Here is a 26,816-nt window from a genome sequence, read left to right as displayed (position 1 = left end):
ACTATAAGGGTCAAACCGTTGTTGAAGACTGTTTAGAATGAAAGCCTACTTCCCTGATAAGCACTTCTACTCTCTAGATATTGAATGGATACAGATTGAATACTGATTAATTTTAGGATTATAAGATTTTAGCATGGATGTTTGCTTCAGTGTTGGAGTAAATGGAGTGTTTTGTCTTTTGGCAGAAACTACAGAAGTAGTTCCTCAGTGTCCCAGCATCCCTCTGGCTGAAAGAGTGGACTGTTTCCCTGATGCTGGAGCCTCAAAGGTACAGTGTGTTTCCATGAAGACCGGTTCTTCTTACAACTCATTGTGACAATGCATGTGTTATTGATGGGGATGATGATGATGATGATGATGATGATGATGATGATGATGATGATGATGATGATGATGATTTTGTTACCCTTGTTGACGGTGATAGTGATGCTGGTTTTGGTTGTTGCGCTTCATGATGACGATGATGATTGTGACAATAATAGTGGTCGTAGTAGCAGTGATGACAGTAATGGTGATGTGGATGATGTTGATGATGACCATAACATGTCCATCCATCCTTCTTCTACAGCAAAAATGTGAGCAGCGTGGGTGTTGCTGGGGTCCACTGGATGAGAGAAACGTTCCCTGGTGTTTCTTCTCAAGCAACCATGGATACACAGTGGAGTCAGTAGACACATCCGACCTCCATGGTACATCTCTCACTCCTCTCTCTCTCTCTCTTGCTTTTTCACTGACGCTCTCAGTGACTATTTACTATCTACCTGTCTGTCTGTCTGTCTGTCTGTCTGTCTGTCTTTTAGAGTAAGAGAGAAAAGGTCTAGAGAGACACAATTACTTTCACTCATTATTTTCCCCATATCTTTCCTTTTTTTCAATTATTCCCTTACTCTATACCTAAGATATGGTTTCCTTTGAAATAGGACATGTATGGCATATCAGAAAACATGATTGACTTTGTAGCATGCAGGTTTTTCTATTTTCTGCCTGATTACTCTACCTTATAAGCATTTGGTTATTGTGTAAGTCAAGAAGAAACATTGGCAATTGTTTGTTTAGTCCAGTAAAACATTTTCAATCACATTCTTGAAATAGTATACAAAACCTATTTTAGAAATAGCTTTTGGAGGCTTGTATTGTGTGGCGAAAGTGGTTAAATTGAAAATTGGAAAATGCTTTGGTTGAGAGGAACATTATCAAAAACATTTAAATCATTTCTCTTGGCCTACTTGAGATGGGCTTGATGTTATTCAACAGTCACTTTTACCGACATAAAAATGAAAGCACTCCTTATATAAATGTAATTTTATTCAAACATTTGAAATGTATTCATCCATGGAATCACTTAAGGCTAGAATATAAATTGCCTAAACTTACCTCAGAGGTAACTGAGGACTTAGGCTCTGTAAGCACATTACAGTCTTCTATTGAACCTTTTGATCATACCAGCAGATGAATAACCTGGGAATCCATCCGGGTTATGGAAACTCACATTTTACCACACATCCCAGTTTGAATTTCATGTGCAGTGCTTAAAACGAAATTTGAAAATAGCAATTGTTCCAGCTCCTTGGAGTCATCCATATATGCTTTTCTCCTTTTGCTCTTTTTCACTAATGCGCTTATGTTGACTGATTATAAAAAAACAATAGCATGGCTGCATGACTCGTGTAATAACCGTTCTCCAGAGTGTGACTGCTACAGTATTGTCACATTCATTCAATGTTGTTTCAGAGCATGGGGTCAACGTGGCAATGTGATGATGATGAATGTGCTGAATATTACTTTGCATGAAATCTAAATTTCTATCTATGAATGAGGATAGTTTAGGATATTTGTGTGAACTCTAATGATGTGGAGCCAGAAAGATATATCCACAAAGCCAGAAAATCATCGCAGTGGCCACAAAACCAGTTTCCTTTTCACTGTCAGTGGAGCAGCTCTTAAAAGTGTCACTTGAAGAAATAACAGACTAGAATATTTGCTCCCTTGTCAAAGATTTTGACTAAAAGGTCAAAGACCACAGAAGTACCACATGCTTTTCTATAGGTGGCTCACCTTTGTGCTAAAAAGCCCTGAATATTCTCAAAATGAGGATTATTGTTGTATTTTAACTTTTTCCCTCTGTTATTGTCATGTGTTTGGATTGCAGCAATTAAGGCCCATCTGAAGAGAAAGGACTCTCCTTCTCTATTTGGGGCTGATATAGAGGAACTATCATTTCATGCAATATTGAAGTCACACAATCGACTCCAATTTAAGGTACACTCACACACACACACACACACACACACACACACACATTCTCTCTCTCTATCTCTCTCTCACGCATCCACTCACTCACCCACTCACTTCACACACACACAAATACACAAACACACACCGAACACACACTGATGCGAACACCAACATAGACACATGTAAGACAAATCCAGTCCAGTCAAGTTCATTTCTACAGCAGTTTTATCAAAGCATGTTCACCACAAAGTGCTTTCCAGAACAAAAGAAGACAGAAATAACAATCTAAAGAAGAGAGAACAAACATAACCCAACTGTAAGATACGAGGGTATACACACACACACACACACACACACACACACACACACACACACAATCAGTGAAACAGTCCCTGAGTGGTTGTTTCCTCTCCTCAGATCTCTGATGCCCGCAAGCAGAGGTTCGAGGTCCCCCATGAGCACGTCAACACCCCCAACTCTCACCCCTCCAGCCCCATCAGCAACGTACTGGAGATCACACACAAACCCTTTGGCCTTATCGTGCGCAGGAGGGAGAACAAGAAAGTCCTGTGAGTACCCGCTGTTTGTGTGTCTGTGTGTATGTACACTACCAGTCAAAAGTTTGGACGCACCTGATTGAATGTACTATGTTTTTCATTATCTTAAAGCCATTTTGATCTAAAGGCTTGTCTGATTTGTTTTAGGGTTAGGGTTATATGTGTGTTTGTGTGTGTGTGCGTGTGTGTGTGTGTGTGTGTGTGTGTGTGTGTGTGTGTGTGTGACACCAGACTATATACATTCAACAAAATAACATTATGTGCATTCAGGCATACAGTATTCTTACTATTGTGTGTATAGCATATGGCTGCAGCTATAGAGAGGGATGAGTCTATACTTCAACTGGAACAATGCATCATGAGATAGTTATACTGAATATTATATACAGTGTTGGGGAGTAGTGAACTACATGTAATTAAACTAGTAGTTTAACTACATTTTGCAGTAGCTTGCTGGTAGTTCAACTACATTCATATTTGCATAGTGATTCAAGTAGTTAAATTACTTTTTTGCCATTATTTGTGTAGTTAACTACTGAAACTACAAACTACAAACAATTTTGGGCCATAAAAGGAAAGGAATGCTTTTTTATTTTTATTTTACCATTACTGTAATTGAACCCCCTTTGACCAGCCCTGCCCCCTTTTAGAATTTATATTGCGGGAGCGAATGGGGAGTAAGCATTCCATTGTACTTGTTACACATGGCAATAAATGATTATTGCTATTTATTAACATAGTTAATAGATGAGAAGTTGTTGCATGCTATTTTAGAAGTTACCTGGCTAACTGAGTAATCCTGCTTGCTGCAATACCCCTACCTGGACTCTAGTATCTGGAAGGCAGGTGTCTGACTGATGTACATTGTATACAAAACCAAAGCTGACATTCCTTGCACTTTCCCATGAATAGTGGGGTATTTTATTTTTTGGTTTTTGTATGACCTGTGAACAAGTGGGCACTTTTTGCAATAAACTCAATTGAGTGGCATTTTTTGCTGGCATGTGACTTTTTTGTATTATATTTTGTTATAATTTCGTATCACATGTACATTGTCAATTTGATCATTTTTTTTACAAAGTAGTTTGAACTACTTTTTCTAAGTAGCTTTAGTTAACCAAACTAGATTTCTCCGTAGGGTAGCTTTGCTGTAGTTCAACTACTTCCAGTGTGAAGTAATTGGTAGCTTGCAAAGCTATGCTTTCAAAGTAGCTTCCCCAACACTGATTATATAAAGCACGAAATGGGTTCTGAACATTGTCGGACATGGATATAATTCCTGAGGCTTAAGTGACAAAGTGCATACAAGACATCCCCTGCTTTCCTCACACTGTTTTTATTTTCTACTTAGAGAATCTCAGAGTCACTTGGTAGAGTTGTGTATCACTTCTGCATGGCGCTCACTTGTCTCTCGCATTTACATTTCTCCACCTCTCTTTCAAATGTTTGTTTATCTGGGAAACAACAACTCGCTTGATGCGTGTAAATATGTGAGAAATGCTCTGTTGTGATGTGTAGACCACATTGTGATCTCATTGTTATGCGTCGTTCCCACATCTCGCCACGTGTCACCTTCCCGTGTTCTGTGTCAGCTTCCCACGGCGCCGAGACGCTGTAATTACGCCCGTGTCAATCTAGGCACGCTCGGCGGGCCCTGAGCGACATCACTGTAATCAATTACTCCTCCAAGCCATGCGCCACACACACACCCACACTTCCCATTAAAAACCATTAGGCCATTAAACCATTATTATCATTAATACTATATAGAACCTGGCACCATGCGACAAGAGAGCACTGAATCCCTTGCTATTACTGCTAGGATGTGACGCACATGGGTTACACTAAATACCATGGACATGACTTTATTCACTAATGGTGTTTTGTATGTCACTGTGTTCTGGTGTTTTTTGTGGTGTTTTGAATTGCTTGTATGGTATGTTTTTTAGCCCATGATGATGGGTGTATGATGTTTTTTAGCCCATGATGATGGGTGTATGATGTTTTTTAGCCCATGATGATGGGTGTATGATGTTTTTTAGCCCATGATGATGGGTGTATGATGTTTTTTAGCCCATGATGATGGGTGTATGATGTTTCAATCCTATGCTGCTCTTTGCTGCTGTTTTCTTACTATTTTTATGTCCTCGGTGCTGCGACTTTGATGTCCATGACATTTTCCTGCAGGGAAAATAAAGTTGATCTTGTCCTTTGAACTTCTAATCTAACTAATCTAGTTGCTTCAGATATTTTTCCATGAGAAAATGGAAGTTTTGAAAGATTCTATTGTATTCTGTTGTATTCTATTGAAAATTGAGTCTCATACACTGTCAAAACATTCAGTGGCAGCCTAGGTGTACCAGGCAGGAAGACAAACAAATAAAAAGGCAGCTGGACAAGCAGACTGATAGACAGGCAGGCAGAGAAGGTGAAGGAGATTATCCTGACACACCAGAATTCTTTCTATCCACTCTAATTCTATGATTCCAGCCTCGTGCCTACTACTAGACAGTCTTGGTTACAGAGTGGGACCCAATATATTCACTAGCTTACCCTGAGGTATCTGACTGAACGAGATCATACTCCACGTGGAGGGCTCTCTATTTGTTCACTCTCTTTCACACTCTTCATTCATGGCCGCACACTTCAAGCTGGAGTGTCATTGTTATATCACACACTAACCTTCGGCCTGTCTCACTAACTTACATCAGTTAGCCGAAATTTGACCTCCTGGTTTGTGAGCGGCAGCATTGTGACTATTGTCTTTCTCAATAAGGTATATGACCTTCAATCAGGAGTGGCGAGATTGCTTTGAAAATGTAATCAGTTGAAGATTAGTATTCACGCTATCTGTGTTGTAATCAAAATGGCGTAACCTTGTTGCTTGTAATATTTTACACCCTAACCCTATCTTTATGAGAGCAATTGTTCCATGAATTACCATTATCACTAGATACTGTGTGTATTTTTCAGACCATAGGTGAATACACATTGTTGACCGGGGTAATTTTGTTTGTTATCAGGAGTCATTTTGTAATATCACAATTACTGTTTAGCATTTTTATGATAACACTGTGGTACTATTGTGAATATCACAACATCAGTAAGGAGAATTTAGTGGGTGCTGTCCAAATAAAACCAAAAAAAATTAGCCCATAGAATAGGCCGAACATGAGGGTAATATGTAACTTATCACTAAGTATGTTATCAGCCCCCCATTAACTTCTAGGAAAAACAATTTAGATTCTATCTTAGCAGGTGAAAGGTGTAGAGAAGAAAGAGATAGATAGATAGATAGATAGACAGACAGACAGACAGACAGACAGACAGACAGACAGACAGACAGACAGATAGATAGATAGATAGATAGATAGATAGATAGATAGATAGATAGATAGATAGATAGATAGACAGACACTTAGATAGATAGATAGATAGATAGATAGATAGATAGATAGAGAGAGAGAGAGGGGGGGGTTAATTGTTAAGTGTTCAGGTAATTGCAGTAACAGTATAAATGATCAATGTGCTCTTTGACCACCGGACTGTCTTGAGGCTATTCTCTTCTGGTGATAAAAGCTATTAGTAACTAGACACGTTCATTCAACACGCATGCCAATGTCAGCCATCCCATTAACTCAGTGCTTGCAATATATAAAGTAAAGTATGCAGCATGATTGAAGATGTGTATATGAGTCTGTCTGTATTTATGTGTATGCGTGTGTGCGCGTGTGTGTGTGTGTTTCTATATGTATGTGCATATGCATGCACTTGATCTCACGCCAAACTTTACCTTACGTTTTGTCTCTATATCTGTGTGTTGGCAGCTGTATGGGACTATAGCAGGCTTAGTATTTCAACTACCAGTGTATATGTTGTTTTGAAGGGCAGAGGAATGCTGCACAGAGGGCTTATTAGAGCTTGATGGGATGGTTTGTCTTCTCCCTGGGTTTTCTTCTCGCTACTCAACTCCTCCACACTTGCCTGTCTCTTTCCCACTCCCCCTCTCTCTCTGCTCTCTCTCTCTCTCTCTCTCTCTCTCTCTCTCTCTCTCTCTCTCTCTCTCTCTCTCACTCTCGCTTTCTTTCTTACCGCCTCTCTGTCTCCTTCTCACATTTCTCTCTCATCCCCCTCTCTCTTCCACATTCCCCTTGCTCTCTCTCACATTAGCCTGTCATCTCACTTCCCAGTGGTGCTCCTTTCTAATTTTTTTTTTTTTTTTCTGTCTCCTATTTCATTCTCTTTTTACCACACGCGTCTAGGTTTGACACTACAATCGGCCCACTGGTGTTTTCAGACCAGTACCTGCAGCTGTCTGCTAGGCTACCATCCCATAATATTTATGGGCTGGGAGAGCATGTCCATCAAAACTATCGCCATGACACCAACTGGAGAACCTGGCCCATCTTCGCCAGAGATGCTTTCCCTAATGGGGTGAGGAGAATTACACACGCACATGCACACGCACGCACACACACACACGCACACGCACACGCACACGCACACACACACACACACACACACACACACACACAGATAAAGAGATCATATCTTATCAAGTCAGCATTTCGGAAAATGAGGAAAAAAGCAATGATTTCCCCATTGATGCCTATGTATTTTCCTTGGTTCATAATATATTAGCAACATTTCCGCATACCATTACATTATCTCCCTCAGGTAAAACTGTCATGACACACACTAACACACACACACACATGCACACGCAAATGCACATGGATAAATATACACACTTGTCTCCACTTCCATCCACATTATACAAAATTGGATTTCATGTAGAACTGTGCTCATGTTTGTCAGTTACTGTTAGTGCAAGACATGTTTGTGTGCTTAAAGGCTTACAGTTGACAGGTCCACCTAGGATGTGTGTGTGTGTGTGTGTGTGTGTGTGTGCGTGCGTGGCATGTTTACGTGTGCTCCCTACATGTGTACTCTCCTTCCCAAAGGGCTTATAATTGAATGTCTTGTAAGCTGATTAGGTTGGGAAGTCGCTCCCTCAGCTTTGATTTCTCTCTCACCCCCTCCCCACCACCTCCCACCCGTCTCCCTCCATCCCTTCCTCATCTCTCTCTTCCTCTCTCTCTCTCTCTCTCTCTCTCTCTCTCTCTCTCTCTCTCTCTCTCTCTCTCTCTCTCTGCCCTCCCTGCAGGGAACACATAACCTCTACGGACACTATCCCTTCTTCCTCTGTCTGGAAGACCATAGCGGAAAGTCATTCGGCGTCTTTCTCATGAACAGCAATGCTATGGGTAAAGAACGTGCACACACACACACACACACACACACACATATGCCAGTACATACACAGACACAAACACATGCGTTGGCAAGGACACACAGTACAGGGAAGTACATAGAGACACACATGCTTATACCTTGAATAAACAGTGAAATGGTTTAAAGGTGCATAGACACACTCAAAGTTGACAAAGAACATGCACATACACATACATCCAACAAAAAAATAAACACACAAACCATTAGAAAAATATGTCAGTCGCATAATGGCTCAAGGGTAGATAAACCATCTGTTATGTCCTGTCCTATAACACAAATAGATATCAAAGAGAATACGACATGGTTTGGAGAAGATTGAAGGAAATGTGAATGTCCTCTGGTACATGTTTCTCTTGTTCATGTCTACAGTCGTCTTGTGTTAGACCTTGTTCACCCCTCATGACTAGTTTTGACTGATGCTGAATGCTCATGATGTTTGTGTGTGTGTGTGTGTTTGTTTGTGTGTGTGTGTGTGTGTGTGTGTGTGTGTGTGTGTGTGTGCGTGTGTGTGTTTGCGGGTATATGTGGGTGTTTATGCGTGTTTGTGTGCATACCGTAAATCCTCTAATATTTATTTTCCTCAACTGCAGAGGGTACCAGGCCTTTATTGGAAGCAGGCTTATATTAGAGACAGGCCTTTATTTCTAATTCCCTCTGTCTGATAAGTATATTTGCTCATATTTTAGTACAAGGCCTCCTTGTTTTCTGATCTGCTTCTGTTGGGGTACGTTAGACATTTTTTTGTTACTGCAATGCATTACGATAATTACGGTAATCGACGACGGCATGCTGCAGAGACTTCCGCCGGCCGAGCCATCTTGTGGCACTTGTACGTTACTACAAACTACAGTTACAAACAGGCACCAGGAGTTTACCGGTATCCACTGTTGTTTGCATGTAAGCTGAAGCTAACTGAAGCTAACTGAACCTGGGCGCCGATGTGTTCCCGGTGGGTACGGGCCGTGGGCGCGGTGGAGAGGACAGCGGCGGAGAGAGGAGACGGACACGGTCCAGCCATATACTAGGTTTTGACCTAGTCTTGTTTCCTTTGTTTTTTTCCCCAGCCTGTATTTGAGGCCGGCCTTTATTTGTTCGTGTCGACCACGCCCCTGGCCATTATTGACTACAGGCCACTATTAGAGGATTTACGGTATCTTAACATTTGCATATGTGTGTGCATGTGTGTTCTTGCATTTCTAGTTTATAAATGTCCTCAGACGGATAGAAAGATGAGGAAAATCCTCCAAAGTGAGGATATTTTTCCGGTCCTCACTTCTTTATGGGGCTATTTTAGGGTTAAGACTTGGCTAAAGACTGTTTCGGTAAAGATTGGTTAAGGTTAAGGTTACTTTAGAGTTAGGACTCAGTTTAGGGTTAAGGTTAGAATAAGGTTTTAGGTTAAGGCTAATGTCTAATATGGACTGACTTAGACTCTAACAGGACCGGACTTTAGACCACTGCGTTAGGGTTTATTAGGAAAGTAATCTAGTCAATCAATGTCCTCACAAGTATAATAATGCAAACGTGTATGTGTGTGTGTATCCTCTTTCAGAGGTGACTCTGCAGCCAGCTCCAGCTGTGACCTTCAGAGCTATTGGAGGAGTCCTTGACTTCTATATTCTTTTCGGAGACACACCAGAACAAGTGGTGCAGGAGTTCACTCTGGTGAGGCACAAACTAGTTACTTTTGCAACTTACTACGCAAAAGTGGTCAGCAAGTTTCCCCAGCAAGGCAAATGTTTAAACAATATGTCCATTTATGTTGTCCAGCTGATTGGCAGACCCGTCATCCCTCCCTACTGGTCACTGGGTTTCCAGCTTTCTCGGTGGGACTACGGCAGCCTGGATGAGGTCAAGAATACGGTAGAGAGGAACCGAGCTGTGGGCCTCCCATATGTAAGCTCCTGTCTGCTTGTTTGTCTTTATTTACTCTGTCTGTTTGTCTGCCTGTCTCTGTGTCTGGCAATCTAGCTGTTTGTCTGCCTGCCTATCTACAATGGCAATAAAAAGTATTGCCCACCCCGCCTGGATTTTTTGCACATATTATTGTGATACAAAATTAGTTCAAAATAAATTTATTTGTGATATTAGTAACTGTAACTCTCTACAGAGGGTTATTTACCAGCTATAATAGGGCCAAAGTGACCATAGTGGCTGATGGCTGATGGCCTCTGGGTTTAGGAAGTGTGTGTGTGCATTGTCAGAGACAATGCATGCCAGACGTAAATCATTATGGTTCTAATGCTGTTCATGAGAGCCATAAAACCTAGTATCTACAAATCACGAAATAAAAAAAACAAAACATCAGGTCCATAAATTTCTTACCAATCACATGCTTGGCACATTCAGTCACATTCGCTGCTCCTGCTGTTGTAAACCATGACCGCAGAAATTCTTGTCACGTTCAGTTAAGTCCACACTGTGTTTATTAATACAATAAAGAAGCACAATAAACTCATATCAGCCCGGCTGAAAGGCAAGGTTTTCTTCTTCAGTCCATTCATCCAACCCTGTTGCACCACATGCACACACACACTGGCGCTTGCATGTGCGCACACACACCTATACACACACACACACACACACACACACAGACAGAAACCAGGAAGTAGTCATGAGTCATGTCCTCGTTTGTTCTCACGGCAAGGAGTGTTATCACCTGATCTACGGGCCACAATCCACCTACATTACCACAAGCCAGAGATCAATATCCATCAAACACACTTTGGGAACAGAAGGCATGTGACATAGCTTTCTCTCTTTTTATTTGTCTCTCCTTTTTGTCTTTTCATTGATTTTCTTTACAAATAGGGAAACACCAAACTGAGGACAGAATAGGAGCAGTTCTTGGCGTTTGACCTTAGGCCCAGAGGAATCACATGCAGAGGGAATTTTTTAAGGAGGATGCATGTGGATCCTCCATTTTAACACAAAATATGTGTTTCTATTGTAGAGCTACCACTTTTTTGCAGGATTGCAGGATTGCTGCTCAAACCCAAAGAGCAACAGTTTGAAAAATCATGCAGTGCTAATGCAGGGTGTGTGTGGCGGCCGACTTCTTCAGCTGCTACTACTGTATAGCTTTTGGGGGGAAAGTGAAGGAAATCAATACTTCACCTTGCGCACCCCTTGTTAAATTTGAACTACTCATGCACTACTGTGTGGTTCCAGAGGCAAGAGTCTTAACCACTACACTATCTGCAGAGACGTGATATGAAGGTTGAAGCAGGAGTTCGACAGCCAGTCAGAGTGATAGGGATGGCCTTTAGCTTAGACGGGGTAATCCAGCTTTCTGTCAAATAATGGAGAGTCTGCCGGGCTCTATAGGTTCAATCCCAGGACCACTATTTTTCAAGCGTCTCTGAATGTTAGTGCTGATCAAAGATCAATCGACCGAGTTCCTTTCATTATCTCATTTATCCTGATCTGAATGGTAAAACTCCTCCAACACCTCTTCCCCTCTGAGACACTTGATAAATACCAGTTCTGGTTGACATTTTCATGGGAATGAGCTTCAGTGCTCATCTTCGTCAGGGCCCGCGTTTGCAAAGTCCATTAAAACAGGAGCGCTGATCAGACGTGTTAGACTTTTTATCCCATAATGAATAAGGTAAACTCCTAGGATGATCCTATATCAAAATGGAGGCTTCGTGGATGAAAGCCCTGATCTTATAAGCTCTAAATGACCCCATAAAACACTTCCAGAACAATAACACAACCCAGCACTGACACCACCGATCACGGACATGGTTTGAACTCAATCTTATCTAACAATCAGCCACAAACAAACTGCCCATCCCATCGCAATATTTCATTCTGATAATCTCCAATCTTTCTTCCCTATCCGAAGGCATTAGGATGCAGCTGGTTCCACTCCTGCTGTACTCAGGGACATATTTGATAACCATCAGATAGACCACAGAGGGCATTATCACATTCTCCCTAATACGTCTGGAGCTGATTACCATTAGGGGAAGGATCTGGCAGGGCCTGCCAACCATCTGCTGTATCGATATAGAGTACATTTTGGCAGACAACAGACAGACAGAGAGCAAGCATAAAGTCACACCCAGACAAAAAAAAAAAAAAGAATGTGTTAACATTCTCAGTGTCCTCCCAAGGTTCAGCAGCACATTAGCCAAGTTGCTAGAGCTCACATCAAGGTCTCTCAGTCCAGCAAAGGAACGCCAACAGACGAGCTAACTGCTAAAATGTCTTTCAGTGACGCTTAGAGTGCAATTGCAAAAGGGCATGTGTATTAGCCATGCTGAGATGCTAATATATGAGGGGCAATGCATTAAAGTCATGTGAAGATGCAACATTTCGAGTGGATGTGTCCAAGTGATGCATAGAGGCAGACACATGAGTGGGTACATTTAAGAGGTATTAAGAGTCATTTTGAATGTATTATGCTTGTGTGGATATGCAAATGTGACTGTAATACATGGAAGTCGTGCCAACATTTTAACATTTCCAATTAAGTTTTGAATATGTAATGACATGTAACCTTTTTCAAGTAAACTCAACAAGACATTCATATAACATCAATAAGGTTATCCAAGTCAAGTCTTGGAGGTTGGATTTGTAGCAGCCAATATGGAAACGTCTAAATCTGGAATCTACTCCTATGTCCTGAATTTAATAATGTTAATAAAATAATGAGATGAGTTTGTTGTATTAACAGCGAGAAATTAAATAAATGTAATTGCTTTGATGATAATATACTATCTCTTTTCCCTAATATATATTGACATAGACTACATGCATGTATAATCACATCGCCATTCAACAATTCAATGCTGTGTTTTCATTGATGCTCACAAATGTTATAACCGCATGCTTTTCACATGCTGTTCACATGCAAATATTTTGCAGCCACTATTTCCCCCCATTCAGGTTAAAGGATAGTTCCAGTTATTTTCTACCTGGGCCTTTTCCTAGTCTTTACCATCATGACAATTGATTGTGTTGGAAATGTCATTACTTACTTCACTGTAGAGTGTTCATACCTCCAGGCCACCTGGAGCGCTGCTGTCCCAATACACGCTACACATGGCCAACGGAAACTCCAACAGTTCAATCCAAAAAGAAAACACGTCCTTTCAACACAGTAACACTCATACTGCGTGAGTTATAAAAGTCCATTTGCTACTTTTTTAGCATTGCTCACACACTTCCTTTTTTACTTTGCTGGCTGCCAGTCTTCTGTCACATTCAAATCACATCAGAAGAAGCAGAAGAACAGGATTTTGTTGCTTCAACTTGAAAGCATTCTTCACGTGTTTTACTCGCTGGAAAGTGCACATACAAATCTATGTATAAATCATAGTACATATCGATCTGTATTTATGAATTTAAAATCAACCATAAACAAACTACAGCAGATATTTGTCACTTTTTGTGAGTGTAGTTGATTGTATTAGTTATAAAAATTCCCATGTAGCCTACTTGTAATTACCACGTTTTTTCACAGTTGGCAGTTCGGATTTACAGAACATCCGATGAACGCAGCGTCAGCAGTTTATGTGCCAATGAGGTCATACTAGTTCAAATAACATATCTAATACTGCAATATACTAGCCTGGTAAGGCCATCCTGATCACGTGTCCGCACATTCTGTTTTGCTCCACGGATCAGTCTGGACTTCTAGCCGCCCACATCGATTTAAGTGGGCGGGAGGACTTGCCTTGACAGACAAACTCCTTCAGCCAATCAGCGAATCCAAATTCAAATCCACATGGAAGAACGGCGAAAACGTATTTTCCGCCGAGAAACTCCGCTAGTGCATACTCTTGTTCTTATGTTATTGAGTCTATTTCTGCAATAACTGCACTTATGGCTGTGCTTACTCTACTAACGTTAACGTTACCGCTCGTTGCTTAGGGAGACGCCATAACTGTTTTGCCAGCGGCGGCCTGTATTTCATGTCATCAACTACGACGCAGTCCCTGATTGGCCCGGTTATGTCATCAACTACGACGCAGTCCCTGATTGGCCCGGTTATGTCATCAACTACGACACAGTCCCTGATTGGCCCGGTTACATTGTAATTTCAGGAAATCGGTGTGGGCGGCTAGAAGTCCAGACTGATCCGTGGAGCAAAACAGAATGTGCGGTCACGTGATCAGGATGGTCTTACCAGGCTAGCAATATACGCAAGTTTCAGGCAATGGATAATTTGACATTGGACGTACGAAGGTCCCATTAAGTGGTCTTGTGTTGAAAGGACGTGTTTTAATTGCTTTTTGAATTCATGGCCCTGTGTATGTATTTATATTTGGGATGCAGGGACACTCTACAGCAAATGAAAGCAATGGTCATAACGAGGTCCAGGTTGAAATAGACCACAATTAACCTTTAAACTCATAAAGATCATGGTCTCCTAATTTAATAATATTTTTGTTACTCCAGGACATCCAGTACACTGATATAGACTACATGGAGGATAAGAAAGACTTCACCTATGACACAGTCAAGTTCAGTGAGCTGCCACAGTTTGCCGACTACCTTCATGAGAAGGGACAGAGATACATCCTCATCCTGGTAAGATACACCTCAACCTGGCCACCAATATGAACACCTGTCATATAAAAGAGAACTCCTGGCCCAATCACTGGTTTTATTAATGATCAACTTCCACATTGACAGTTCAAAAATCATTGCCTATTCATGTCTTATTGTTTCTTACATAGATTCTCACAAAGATGTGTCATTTGAACGTTGAGCCACATTATGTTTTTGCCATGTGTTCTCAGTCGGATGCACCAAACCAGCGTTCATTTCTATGACAACAATGTCAAAGCTTCTGGCAGGCATATTATGTACTGTGTAGTGTACGGGCCAAATTGCTGTTCTTGAATGTCAAGTTGAATAGAAATGACATTTCTGCCCTTTTCACATTTTATTGTAATCAGTGTGTTCCTCTGTCCCCAGGATCCAGCGATAGCCACCAGTAAGAGGGTTGGGAATGCCTCATACGGCTCCTACGACCGTGGGACAGAGAAGAACGCCTGGGTCACTGAATCAGATGGGAAAACACCTCTACTGGGAGAGGTGAGCTATGTGTGTGTGTGTGTCTGTCTGTATGTCTATGCATGTGTGTATCTGAATCAGAGTATGCATATAGATGTAGAAATACACTCAGTGGCCACTTTATTAGGATCTCATTCGGACAAACAGCTCACTCCTCCAGACAGTGAGCCACGTGCAAATAAACTATAAATCATGCAGACAGGGTCGAGAAGTTGAGTTGCTGTTTAACTAAACATTAGAATTGGCAACACACCTGATTTAAGCAACTTTGGCTATGGTATGACTGTTGGTGCCAGACACACTGATTCCGGCATCTCAGAAATGACTAACCTCCTGGGATTTTTGCACACTACAGTGTCAGTTTACAGTTTACTGAGAATGGTGCGATAAACAAAGCACATCCAGTCAGCTGCACTCCTGAAGGCGAAAACACCTTGTTGATGCGAGAGGTCACAGGAGAATGGAAACACTTGTTCAAGCTAAGTCGGGCCACAAGAATGCAAATAACAGCTCAGTGCTGCAGCGGTGTGCAGCAACATAGATGCAGTTGAAAAGTTAGCTTTGGGGGGCAAACGGCATGAGGAACGTGTATAATCGAAGTTAACTCTCCATTATCTTCTTTCTTTCTTTCTTTCTTTCTAAAATTGTCCACAAAGACATAAGTGGCATGCACAGCCAGCGTTTTCAACACAATGATGTCTTGGCGAGTGCAGTAGAAGGCGGGTATAAATGCACACTATTCTTTGGTCACAGTTTTGCACCACATTTTGCACAGCAGTATCAAAGCAGGGGAAATTAAACCATCAAGAACCAATTTTTGGCTAATGCTGCAAGGGGGTGCAGTGAAACAACTGCTCCTCTCCAAACTGCCTGTGTGTATAAGGACATCTCAGAAGACACGACTCGCTGAATTTTGAAGCGGATGGGCAGCAGCAGGAGACCGTGTCGAGTTCCACTGCTGTCAGCTAAGAACAAGAAGATGAGGCTACAGTGGGCACGCGATCACCAAACGTGCTGTCGACAGTAGAGGCTGCTGGTGGTGTAATGGTGTGGAATGTTTTCTTGACACACATTCGGCCCCTTGGTACCAATGGAGCATTGTTTGCACACCACAGTGTACCTAAAATTATTGCTGAGGTGCATCCCTTCATGGCCACAGTCTACCCTTCATCAGATGGATACTTCCAGCAGGATGATGCATCATGTCACAAAGCATAGATCATCTCAAGGTGGCTCCAGGAACATGAGAGTAACTTTAGTTTACTGTGCAATCCCCAATGAAGTACCTTTGAGATGAGGTGGAACAGGATCTTCGTACCATGAATAAGCCAGTAGAAAATCGGCATGAATCAAGTCAGCATGGACCAAGACTCCTGTGGATTAATTCCAGCACCTTTGCCGATTCCATGACTCAAAGAATTCAGGTTGTTCTGAAGGCAAAAGCAGGCACTACATCGTGCCAGTTAGGTGTACCTAATAAAGTGGCCCACTGAGGGTATCAGCCTGTGCATTCTGCAAGTCTGCCATATGCCATGGAACTGTGTACATAAGCAAGCTGCTTGAATATGAGCATTTGTCTGTAAGTGTGCGTGTGTGTGACTGATATAACCGCACACTCTCCATCTAGATCATCTGCATATTCCCTAATGTAAGTCGCAGCCTCCGGTATGTTATTTCTGATCCTTTATTTATCCCCTCAGAGCACGTGTTTAGAAGTCCTCCCCTGTGGCGAGAGGGGGGAGGGGGTATAAGTCTGCTGGTCGTATGCTTTTATAGTGTTGCGTTTGATTACCCACACGATTAGCGCCCAGTGCCTCTGCTAATCGCTTTTTCATGCTGTTTGTAACAGGTCAAATATATGCATTGATTCCACATCAGTGTTTAATCTTAAAATGTTCTGCATCACAGAATCACAGATTAGGTGTGCAAGTGTGTGTTTATGGGAGAGAGCGAGAGAGACAGGGAAAGAAAGCGAGAAAGAAAGGGTGAGTCTCGATGTGCATCTGTGTGTGTCCATCTCTCTAAATGAGAAGGGGCTATTCTTGGTTGTTTGTGCTTTATGTTTGTGCGTGCAAGTGTGTGATTATAATTGATTCTAGTTTATTTCCATATGAATGTGTGTGTCCTGGTTATGAAAACAGCGAGGCCTTTGAGTAATGACCTTTGTGGTAGGTATGTCAGTGATAAGGGAGATACAGTGACAGGCTAGTATTTATTCGGCTTTTAAGACAGCTAATTGCTAGCGTAGATAAAGGATAAAAGCTTTTCCCGGTGGCCCCGTATGTTTCAATGTGTGAGTTAGTAGAAATCATAGCAAGACCTTGCAAACTCAGATGAACATTTTTGCTTACAGGCACAGAGGCAAAAATGGAGAGAAGTATATGAAGCTACAGAGTGTGTTGATTTAAAGATAGGAGGTATAGGCAGACAGACATAAAAACAAACAATAAAATAGACAGACTGAAACAGGGAGACAGTGAGACGGGTAGACAGAGTGGCTGTCATATTGAATGGTAGAGAGAGACAGGATGGCAGACAGAGAGTCAGGCAAGTAGAGGGACGGCCATGCAAAAACAAAGAGAAAGAGAGAGACGGACAGAAAGTCAGCCACACTAAGAGCCAGACAGACAAAAAGACAGATTATCAGGTAAACACAGAAAGAGACAGATAAGCTGGCAGGTAGACAGACATATTGGGGGACAAACAGGCAGAGACTGGTAGGCAGAGAAGGAGAGACAGAGGGAGTGAGACAGATAGATAATGACACGTGTAGGCAGACTGACAGATGGACAGAAGTGCACAAAAACAGGCAAATAGACATAAGACAGAGAGACAGAGTCAGATAGGTACAAAGGCAGACAGATTTGTTGAGCTGCTAACTGGGGTATCAGTATTAGTAAGCAGCTGGAGAGGTCAGAGAGACAGAATCCAGAGGAAAAGAAAGGAAGAATTGACCGGGAAAAGAATGATAGGAACTACGGTGGACTATCAATAAGCTCTGACCTTGGAGTTCTGACCAACTGCCAAAAACATCTGCCTATAAATCTGTTTGTGTGTACTGTGTGTGTGTGTGTGTGTGTGTGTGTGTGTGTGTGTGTGTGTGTGTGTGTGTGTGTGTGTGTGTGTGTGTGTGTGTGTGTGCATGTGCGCACGCACGTGAGCATGATTCATGTCTTTGCTGCAAACTGGGCTGTAAAGTTATTGGCAGTGGAAGTAAAGGTAAAAGATAGCTAGAGTGGAGCAACCTTGAGATTTAATATCTACTATGCTCTACAGAAGGATTCACACACAGATATGCACACACACACACACACACACACACACACACACACACACACACACACACACACAGAAAATCTCTGTCTTTCTCTGTGGATTAATCATTTTTCTCAATACATGTCATTAAGGACGACTTCTAACACAGAGTCACGTCTGGAGATTTCTATTGCATTATCGATTTCTCCTCTCCCCTGTTCTCTTCCTCTCCTCGTCTGTCTCTCTATCCCCTTTCTCCTTTGCCATCTCTCTCTCATCCATCCCGCCCCCTCCCTCACTTCATCTCTCTTCTGTTCTCTTTTCTTTGTCATTTCTACATCTCTAAGCTATTTCTATGACATTCCCATAGGCTGAGTTTTGCCTCTGTAAGAGTCAGTATGCCCACAGCACCATAATAATATAGCTCATTGTGCCCCATCATGTTGTTCACATGTACACAGTATTGCATATGCTACTGCAGCTTGTATCCCAGTTAAAGGTATATTACAGATGTTTCTAAAGATTGAAAAAAGATGATGAAAGCTAGAATGCTAATATGAGTCCTCCCAGTCAAGAAAAAAACAAATTGTCAAAACATTATGGTCGTGGTGCATTCCTAAATCAACAGTTGCAGTAAATATTCTCAGTGGGGAAGCACACACAGTAATGGCAGAATAATGTTCGAACTAGCTAATTTTATTCTAAAGCTTTAGGCAGCACAATAACCTACACTCCCTATGTTTCAGCAAAATGAACTAACTTTGGAATATTTTACATTTTCATTTCAGGCTTTTAGCTGATGCTCATTTCCTGAGCGACTTACAACAGTCCAACAGTAGAATAAGATTAAATTCCTATATCACCAAAATTACAAGTAACCAATGGTAAGCAGTTCAAAGGCCAGTGCCTTAGTGACCTTAGAGTATGTCTGTGACAATAGAATGAATATGTAAGAACAAGTTCTGGGGGGGAAGTAGAATAAGTAAATCAGAGCTGAAGGGAGAGATAGATTTTTTTTTCTTTTTTTTTTACATGATATAAATCTAAAAATGTGCATGTAAGCACACATCATCCCTCTTTGTCTGTCTCTGTCAGGTATGGCCAGGAGAGACAGTGTTTCCAGACTACACTAGCCCAAACTGTATAGACTGGTGGGTTGATGAGTACGAGAGATTCTTCCAGGAGATCAAACATGACGCCCTCTGGATCGTAAGTCACTTTTAACCACATAAATGGCATGTCAGTATGCTTTAATGAACTGAGCTCTAACCAAATGGAAATTCTAAAACTTTTCTGTGGCCGTGGCTTCAACATGGGTTAACAGTGAGGCCAATAAAGAGCTATGAACAAAAGCTCATTCTGAGTCTGTGTTAGTGCAGCATTTTTAATGTGAAATTTATATTATACTGTAGATGATTCCTTAACCAGAAAGGTGAAATTGACTCATTGATTACTTGGGATATTTTCTGTAATATGCATAATTTCCCATCCTGAAGGACTATTTCTTACTTCCAACACTTTAGCTAAAATCAACTCGGGGCGACCTGGGTTTAGCTATCAGCAGAAAATAAGATATGTTCCCCTTTTCAATATGTTATCATATTGGTGGAGGAAACCTTGATTCAAAACCTAGTGTGGTGGCAGATAAATGATTGCAGTTATCAGTTGAAATGAGTTCAATCATTGGTTCAAGCATTTTACTGAACATTCTCCCTGTGTCTTATTTGCAGGACATGAATGAGGTGGCTAACTTCAAGAAAGGATCAACTAAAGGCTGTGCTGACAACAACCTCAACTACCCTCCCTACACTCCAAGTAAGACTCACTACTTGGGTTTAGAACCAAGTTATACCTTGCAATACTATACTTACAATACTATAATACCCACAGTAATTAATGGATTTCCACTGTGTTCTTCAGAGACAGGGCCGGGTCTCAGAGTTGTATCATTGCAACATTATAATAGGCCCCCAAATTAAAACAAATCTATACGACTGTGTAATAATAGCATTCTCATATTACTGCAATGTACAGACAAATAAAGAAATGCCGTAGCCTTGCAGCTTACAGCATGAATACGGAGTACATTTTGATAAATTAGCCACAATAGCCCACAAAAGTAAGTTCAGGTCCAGAGGAAAACTCATCTGAAATAGTGGGTCCCTAGTGAAGAATTCTGAAAATGACTCTTCTGCCATGTCTTTTATTCTGACTGTGTCCCAGACAGGATGATCATAACTGGAGAAGGCATACTCCCCTGACACCACCTTTTTATTGCTCTCCTCTTTAGTCATCCTCTTCCTCCATTGCTCTCTCTGTCTCTCATTTCCTCCTCGTTCTCCCTTCCTATTGCGGTATATATCAATGTCTCCCTCTCCCTCCCTCTGTCCCTGCCTCCCCTTTCCTTCCTTGCACCCTCTCTCCCTGTCTCCTTGCATCCTCCTTCCCTCCCTCCATCCTATATTTTACATTTATTTCCTGCTTCCCTCTACCTCAACCCCCCACCTCATCTCCTCACCTCCTTTCCTCTCTCCCCCCAAGAGATTTTGGATGAGGTGATGTACAGTAAGACTCTGTGTATGGATGCCAAGCAGTACTGGGGGAGCCACTACGATGTCCACAGTCTCTACGGATACTCTATGGTGCTGGCTAGTGAAAAGTGAGTACATCCAGAATCAATGATGGAAGGACTTTGGCCAGGTTGTAGCACCTCTTTATAACCAAGAAGCATTGGCGGACACAATGTACAAATGCGATATAGTGCACAATAGTCAACTGCCCGAAATCTTTCAAATTAACTGCTGTAGAATCACAGGTTATTGAGTCATGGCCATAGAGCAGGATTATGGAGCTGACTTGGCTTCCACAGAAAACTGCAATGGTGAAATGTGTCCGTTGGTGGCTCTGAGCACAATGACTTATGCCCTTCTTTAAATTATAGCCTGTGACTCCAAAAAAAAGGTTTGCAGACCAATTGCGAGTGGGATCCCAAGTCATAAGAGTAGAAATATGTTTTAATGAGCCCGGTTCCCAGGGTGAGAGAATGAATTTCTCATTTGGGTCCGGCGCTGAAAAAGTTTAAGGGCCCATGACTTATACAAATCTATAGAGAGACATCAATGTGAATGTAGGGGATAATTATTCAAATAAGCTGTGGAAATTCATAGAGCATACACTAGATTGAAGTTACATTAATGCAGTACAGATACCCATCATTAAGCTGGATATGATATGTGGCTATAGTTAAAAACATTTAGAGAAATCTATGGATATTTGTTAGTGTGAGTACGCAGCTTAGGCCTGCTTATCAATGCATAACTGTGGTGTGTGAGGGCTGTGTCATGTGCGTCGTGTGCGCACGTTGCCCACCAGGTCTGTGCAGATGGCACACATCTCCCTCCAAATGTAACTGCACTTCAGGGCCTGCACAAACGATGATGGGTTGAAAGGTGAGTGAGGTGGGATTTCCACCAAAATTCAGGTAGCCAACCTCCATTCCTGTCACGAAATCACAACAAACAAGCACGGAGCAATTTGAAGAGAGACTAGCTGAGGAGGTCCACTGCTACCGATACCTCTATGATTCATTTTCAAATGACTATAAAGATAGTCAGATGACTGTTCTGCAAGTGCTGCACACAATGCAAACCTCACAGATGTCGCAGAGGTATAAAAAAAGGCCTTGGTCTTATGTATCTCAGGACGGAAATTCCAGTAGTCTCTGAGCCCTCAGCTGGTAATTTCAGACAAAGCTGAAGTAAAGTTGGCCTCAGTTGCCGGAATTCTAATGTGCACTAATGGTGGTGGTATGGAAATTGCAGCAATTAGAAAAGAATGCACACCTGCACTAATGGGCTGCTGGCTGCTGGAAAATATCACTACATGAAACTAAATAAATGCGGTTGCACACCCACTGATGCACAGAGATGTAAGTTATTGAGGTTAAAAGGCAGCAGCAAAGGTGGCGCCTGAGCAAGACAATTACATTCTCAAAACGTTGATAATGTTTAACTTTCACAGTAGATTACATATCTTGCATCACAGCTACAAGGGTCCATCCACCTCCTTTTACTTTTCTAACACCTTAGTCTTTTACATATTGTGATATTCTCCAGCTATTTTATGCTGATTCATCACTGCCATAAGCTTCCAGGTGTATCTCAAAGACCTATGAAAATCATTACATTTGAATAAAATGTCACCTTAACCTTTCAGGTGTCACTGTTTTCCTGAAAGTAGCCTCAATTTCTATAGAGGGAGGTTCTTCCACAGTAATATTATTATGGCACAGTTGGGAAACTTTTAGAAAAAAAGTGGCACCTTAAAGGTTAGCATGGCATTTGGCTACCAGATATCCCATTCTTGAAGAATTGGGGCGCAGAGACAGAGAATAAGCTTTTCCCCATCATTCTTTTGCCAAATTTCAGAGCAATTTCACTATAGTTTCACTTTTTGAGTGTTGACAGGCAAATGTAAACACATTCATATTTGGTTGTCAGACACAGACAGTCATTGCATAACTTTGCTAATTAGCTACACATTGAAGAAAAATGTCTCTAATCTCATTTTGGGCTTTACATTGATGGGGCTCCCTGTTGTTCCCATTTTAATTATGAATTGGCCCTTTAAACATCTCCCCAGTATGGTGTTTGTCTGTTAGTGAGGCCCTACTGTGAGATTTGGTTTTGGAAAACATATACTGACTACAGAATCAAAAGAAAGGCCTGAGGCTCCTTCTATGGGACTTGCCCCAGAGGTATTGCCTGCGTTATATGTGCACATAATACAGTACATATGCTATATATGCACACAGGTACACAGTACACAAAGGCACACATAGATGCATGCATGCAGAAAAACATACCACACACACACATGCACACACACACACACACACACACACACACACACACACATGCGCTGGAGACCATGAATCACAAGCCCTCTGAAGTCGACTTTTGCTGACTCACAGTTTATGCATTAAAGCTAGCCATCTTTCTTTTGTCTCTTTCTTTACTCCTTCCTTCTTTTTCTCCCTCCGTCTACTAATTAAAATGTATTATTGGCAGGAGACACATTTTGTAAACATCATCAGGGCTGTGTATTGTCATGGAAATCAATGGTGCTTCGATCTCCCTCATCAAATAGAATAATAATGTACAGTGCAGTAGGAAAAGTAGAACTCACTCTGGCTTTGTCCCCATCTGATCAATCTCTCTCTCTCTCTCTCTCTCTCTCTCTCTCTCTCATTCTGTCCTCCTATCTTTCTGTCTGACCTCTCTGTGTCTCCCTGTCTCTCTATTTCTCTCTCTGCTTCTGTCCTTCCTCCCCCCTCCCTGTCATCCAGGGCTCTGCAGCGTGTGTTCGGTGGAAACCGGACCCTGATGCTGACCCGCTCCTCCTTCCCAGGTGTGGGGAAGTATTCGGGTCACTGGCTGGGGGACAATGCTGCCAACTGGAACGACATCAAATGGGCCATCCCTGGCATGCTGGAGTTTGGCCTGTTTGGGGTTCCCTATGTGAGTAGTAAGCTTCAAAGATGGGACAATACTGTTTTGATTATGCCTAGTGTGAGTTTCCCTGTGGTACAACAGGAAAAACCTTTTCTACTTTTTCAGCCCAGTTGACAGGGCCAAGCAGGGTTGTAAGAGCTATTTTCTTTATTTTTTTCTTATTTTTAAAGAATGGCTTCTCAGTTGAGCAATAGTTTAAAAAAAATCTGGTCATGAGTTCAGTCAACTGTTATAAAGAAAAGTGACTTTCGTAGTTTTGTGGCATAAACAGTTCTCAGCTTTTATATTGTCACGGCACACACACCAAACACAGAAATGATTGCAAAATATAAAGGGCTGCTGGCCAGGTTGCAAATTGCTTTAACATTGAACAGGGAAAATCTGATTATAGGATGATTTCACTCAGTTTGAGTGAAATTAATGTCACATTTTTGTTTGTTTTGGATTCTCTTTACGTTTGAGCAAAATCTCCAGGCACCCATGAGCTCCATGAGCGTGCCAGTGTGACTCTGCACACCGGTGCATCATCTTTCAGCAAGTAGCCATTGACCCTGGTGCATTTGACTTGTGGTTCAGAATCCCTTAGAGAGTCACAGGGGTTTGACAGGATGAATTACAGTACGGTTTACTTTCATTATCAATTCATTTAATTTGCTACCTTAGTTAACAATAAGAGAGAAATGTCAAGTATATATTTTGGTAATCTTGGTATGAACAAGCTAACTAACTAACTCTTCTATTACAAAAAGATCTTGTAACAGATCTTAGAAAATCCGAAAGTTTTGCCATATAAAAGAGGTTTGAGATTCTGACTGAGTTCTATGTTCAGATTTATGCGTAGAGACAGAGAGGCAGGCTAGACAGTGGGACTGTAATGAGATCCATTATGGGCTGGAAGAACATTGGTTCTGGATGCAGGAACAGAAACATTCAAAAACACAGACGCATGCAAACACACTGCTAGACAGTGCACACACAGACTTTGCACTGTGCACTTGCATGTGTCTGTACTTGCATGCACAGAGTGCAAACAGCGGTAAGAAAACGACGGGGGGTCAAACACATGCACACACAAACACTCCAGCTGTGCACGTCAGGCGGTCTCAGAGATGCCAACTACATCCTGGTGCGACTGTGTCAAGCAGATGTTAGGTTTTTCCAATTCTTCGGTACACACACACACACACATAGTGAGTGAGTGAGAGAGAGAGAGAGAGAGAGAGAGAGAGAGAGAGAGAGAGAGAGAGAGAGAGCAGGGGAAATGGGATTTGGATCGATTCCCTCCCATTGAGTCTGTTGTAAAATGTGGCCGGTAGTAAACAATAGCAAGCAAGCAGTCTCTGTGGACTGGCCTTTGACTGAAGTCTCTTTCTTGGACTCCATTGTGCAATTAATGGAAATAAACATCACTGTCCACATCTGCTTCCTGCCAATAAATCTTGATTGAATTGAACCGACAACAAGAAAGACATTTTAAAAGACAAATATGTGGCCAGTTATCACGTAAGCCCCGCTTTTTACCCAATGCTCACTGCTCCATCCTGGAGATTTGTTGACCTGGAAATTTAAGTATTTGTTTTCTTTCTTCAGGAATGGTCTGACTGATTCATGACAGAATTTGATTTTATTAGATTTTATTAGATTCTTTTTTTTTTTCTTTTTGTTTGTCCGTACAATATTTGAGAAAGAATACATAAATATGCTGCAGTCCATTGCTCTGTTCTTTTTATTTTGTAGTGTTTCAGTGTGTGGGTGAATCAATCTCTGCTTGCATCTTGTATGCATCAATGTACTTGCCTTTTCTTTTTTTTTTTTACGGGATAGGACCCAAAAACATGTCTTTTTCTTGAAGGTCAGATGACATGTCAATTGGATGGTTCCATTAGACTAAATTTAACATTTTGGCCATGGGGTGGAAAAAAGGTTTAACAGCTATAGGTTTTGGGTAAATGTCAACCTGTCCTCCCTCTTCCTGTATTTTCATTTGTTTTCAGATCGGAGCTGACATCTGTGGTTTCTTTGACGACTCCAGTGAGGAGTTGTGTCGTCGCTGGATGCAGGTGGGAGCTTTCTATCCCTTCAGCCGGAACCACAACGCCCAGGGCTACAAGGTACTGTCGAGGCATTCATGCTACATCTCTTATATGAGACTGTCAATCTTAGAGTTACGTATCACACAGCCACCGCATGGTCTAAAGTGCTGCAGGGTGTACATTTCATATCTGCGCATTGTGGGGTTTACATAAAATTGTATATGTGTTGTGACTTACATGCTCAAAGTGGTAAAGAACAGGAGGTCCATACAGTATCCACATCGCTTCGCAGGACTTGTAGAATTGTTACCTGCGGGGATAAAGTAGTGTTATAATGTTGAAAAGGGAACACATTCATAGGCGATTGTCACTGGGAACGCTAGCAGTTGACCATCCAGGCTCAGAACGGCCGCAGTGGGCACTGAAACATCCGAACCAAGTGAAATGTAGCTAAAAGTAGCTAAATGAGCATCAGAAAACTGATACTAGTCACGGATGTTGAGATTTTACACTTCAGTATAGGATTGTTAAACTACCAGAACATAACATATGCCATTTGGTGGACACTCCACCAAAGTGCCTTTAAATACCATGAGTGCACACAGTTTGAGTACTGGATGGCCCAAATAGGCAGCAAACCCTGAACTCTGGCAGTGTTATTGCTGCTCTTCTACCCAGACACAGGACTGCTGCTCCTGTTCACTCCAGTTGTGATTCTGGTTCCATGTGTAGGACAGGATGTCTCGTCTCATGGCTCGTAACGCCTGAGCAGCACCTCTAATAAAGTATCACCCAGTTCGGTGTGACAAACCGTACGATGATGAGTTTACCAGAAAAGTGCTGATCAGTTAAATTCAGGTGTTTTCACACCTTTTCTAATCTATCTGAAGTTCAGA

General features: G+C 41.8%; 1 protein-coding gene across 1 annotated transcript in view; it reads left to right on the top strand.

The window, feature by feature from the left end:
• The window catches only part of si (sucrase-isomaltase), a 71,399-nt gene that overhangs the window by 1,032 nt on the left and 43,551 nt on the right, over positions 1-26,816 (top strand). The window contains exons 2-16 of the mRNA XM_071895848.2: positions 186-268; positions 569-689; positions 2,150-2,259; positions 2,653-2,804; positions 7,055-7,226; positions 7,960-8,059; positions 9,640-9,752; positions 9,858-9,983; positions 14,499-14,630; positions 15,021-15,140; positions 19,470-19,583; positions 20,105-20,189; positions 20,916-21,033; positions 23,722-23,893; positions 25,882-25,998. Coding sequence (XP_071751949.2) covers positions 186-268; positions 569-689; positions 2,150-2,259; positions 2,653-2,804; positions 7,055-7,226; positions 7,960-8,059; positions 9,640-9,752; positions 9,858-9,983; positions 14,499-14,630; positions 15,021-15,140; positions 19,470-19,583; positions 20,105-20,189; positions 20,916-21,033; positions 23,722-23,893; positions 25,882-25,998 — 1,835 coding nt within the window. The remainder of the gene's footprint in view (positions 1-185; positions 269-568; positions 690-2,149; positions 2,260-2,652; positions 2,805-7,054; positions 7,227-7,959; positions 8,060-9,639; positions 9,753-9,857; positions 9,984-14,498; positions 14,631-15,020; positions 15,141-19,469; positions 19,584-20,104; positions 20,190-20,915; positions 21,034-23,721; positions 23,894-25,881; positions 25,999-26,816) is intronic.

The sequence above is a fragment of the Centroberyx gerrardi genome, chromosome 6 (assembly GCF_048128805.1).
Source record: "Centroberyx gerrardi isolate f3 chromosome 6, fCenGer3.hap1.cur.20231027, whole genome shotgun sequence".
Lineage (NCBI taxonomy): Eukaryota > Metazoa > Chordata > Actinopteri > Beryciformes > Berycidae > Centroberyx > Centroberyx gerrardi.
Note: the sequence above shows the minus strand (reverse complement) of the source record. Positions and strands in the feature narration are given on the sequence as shown.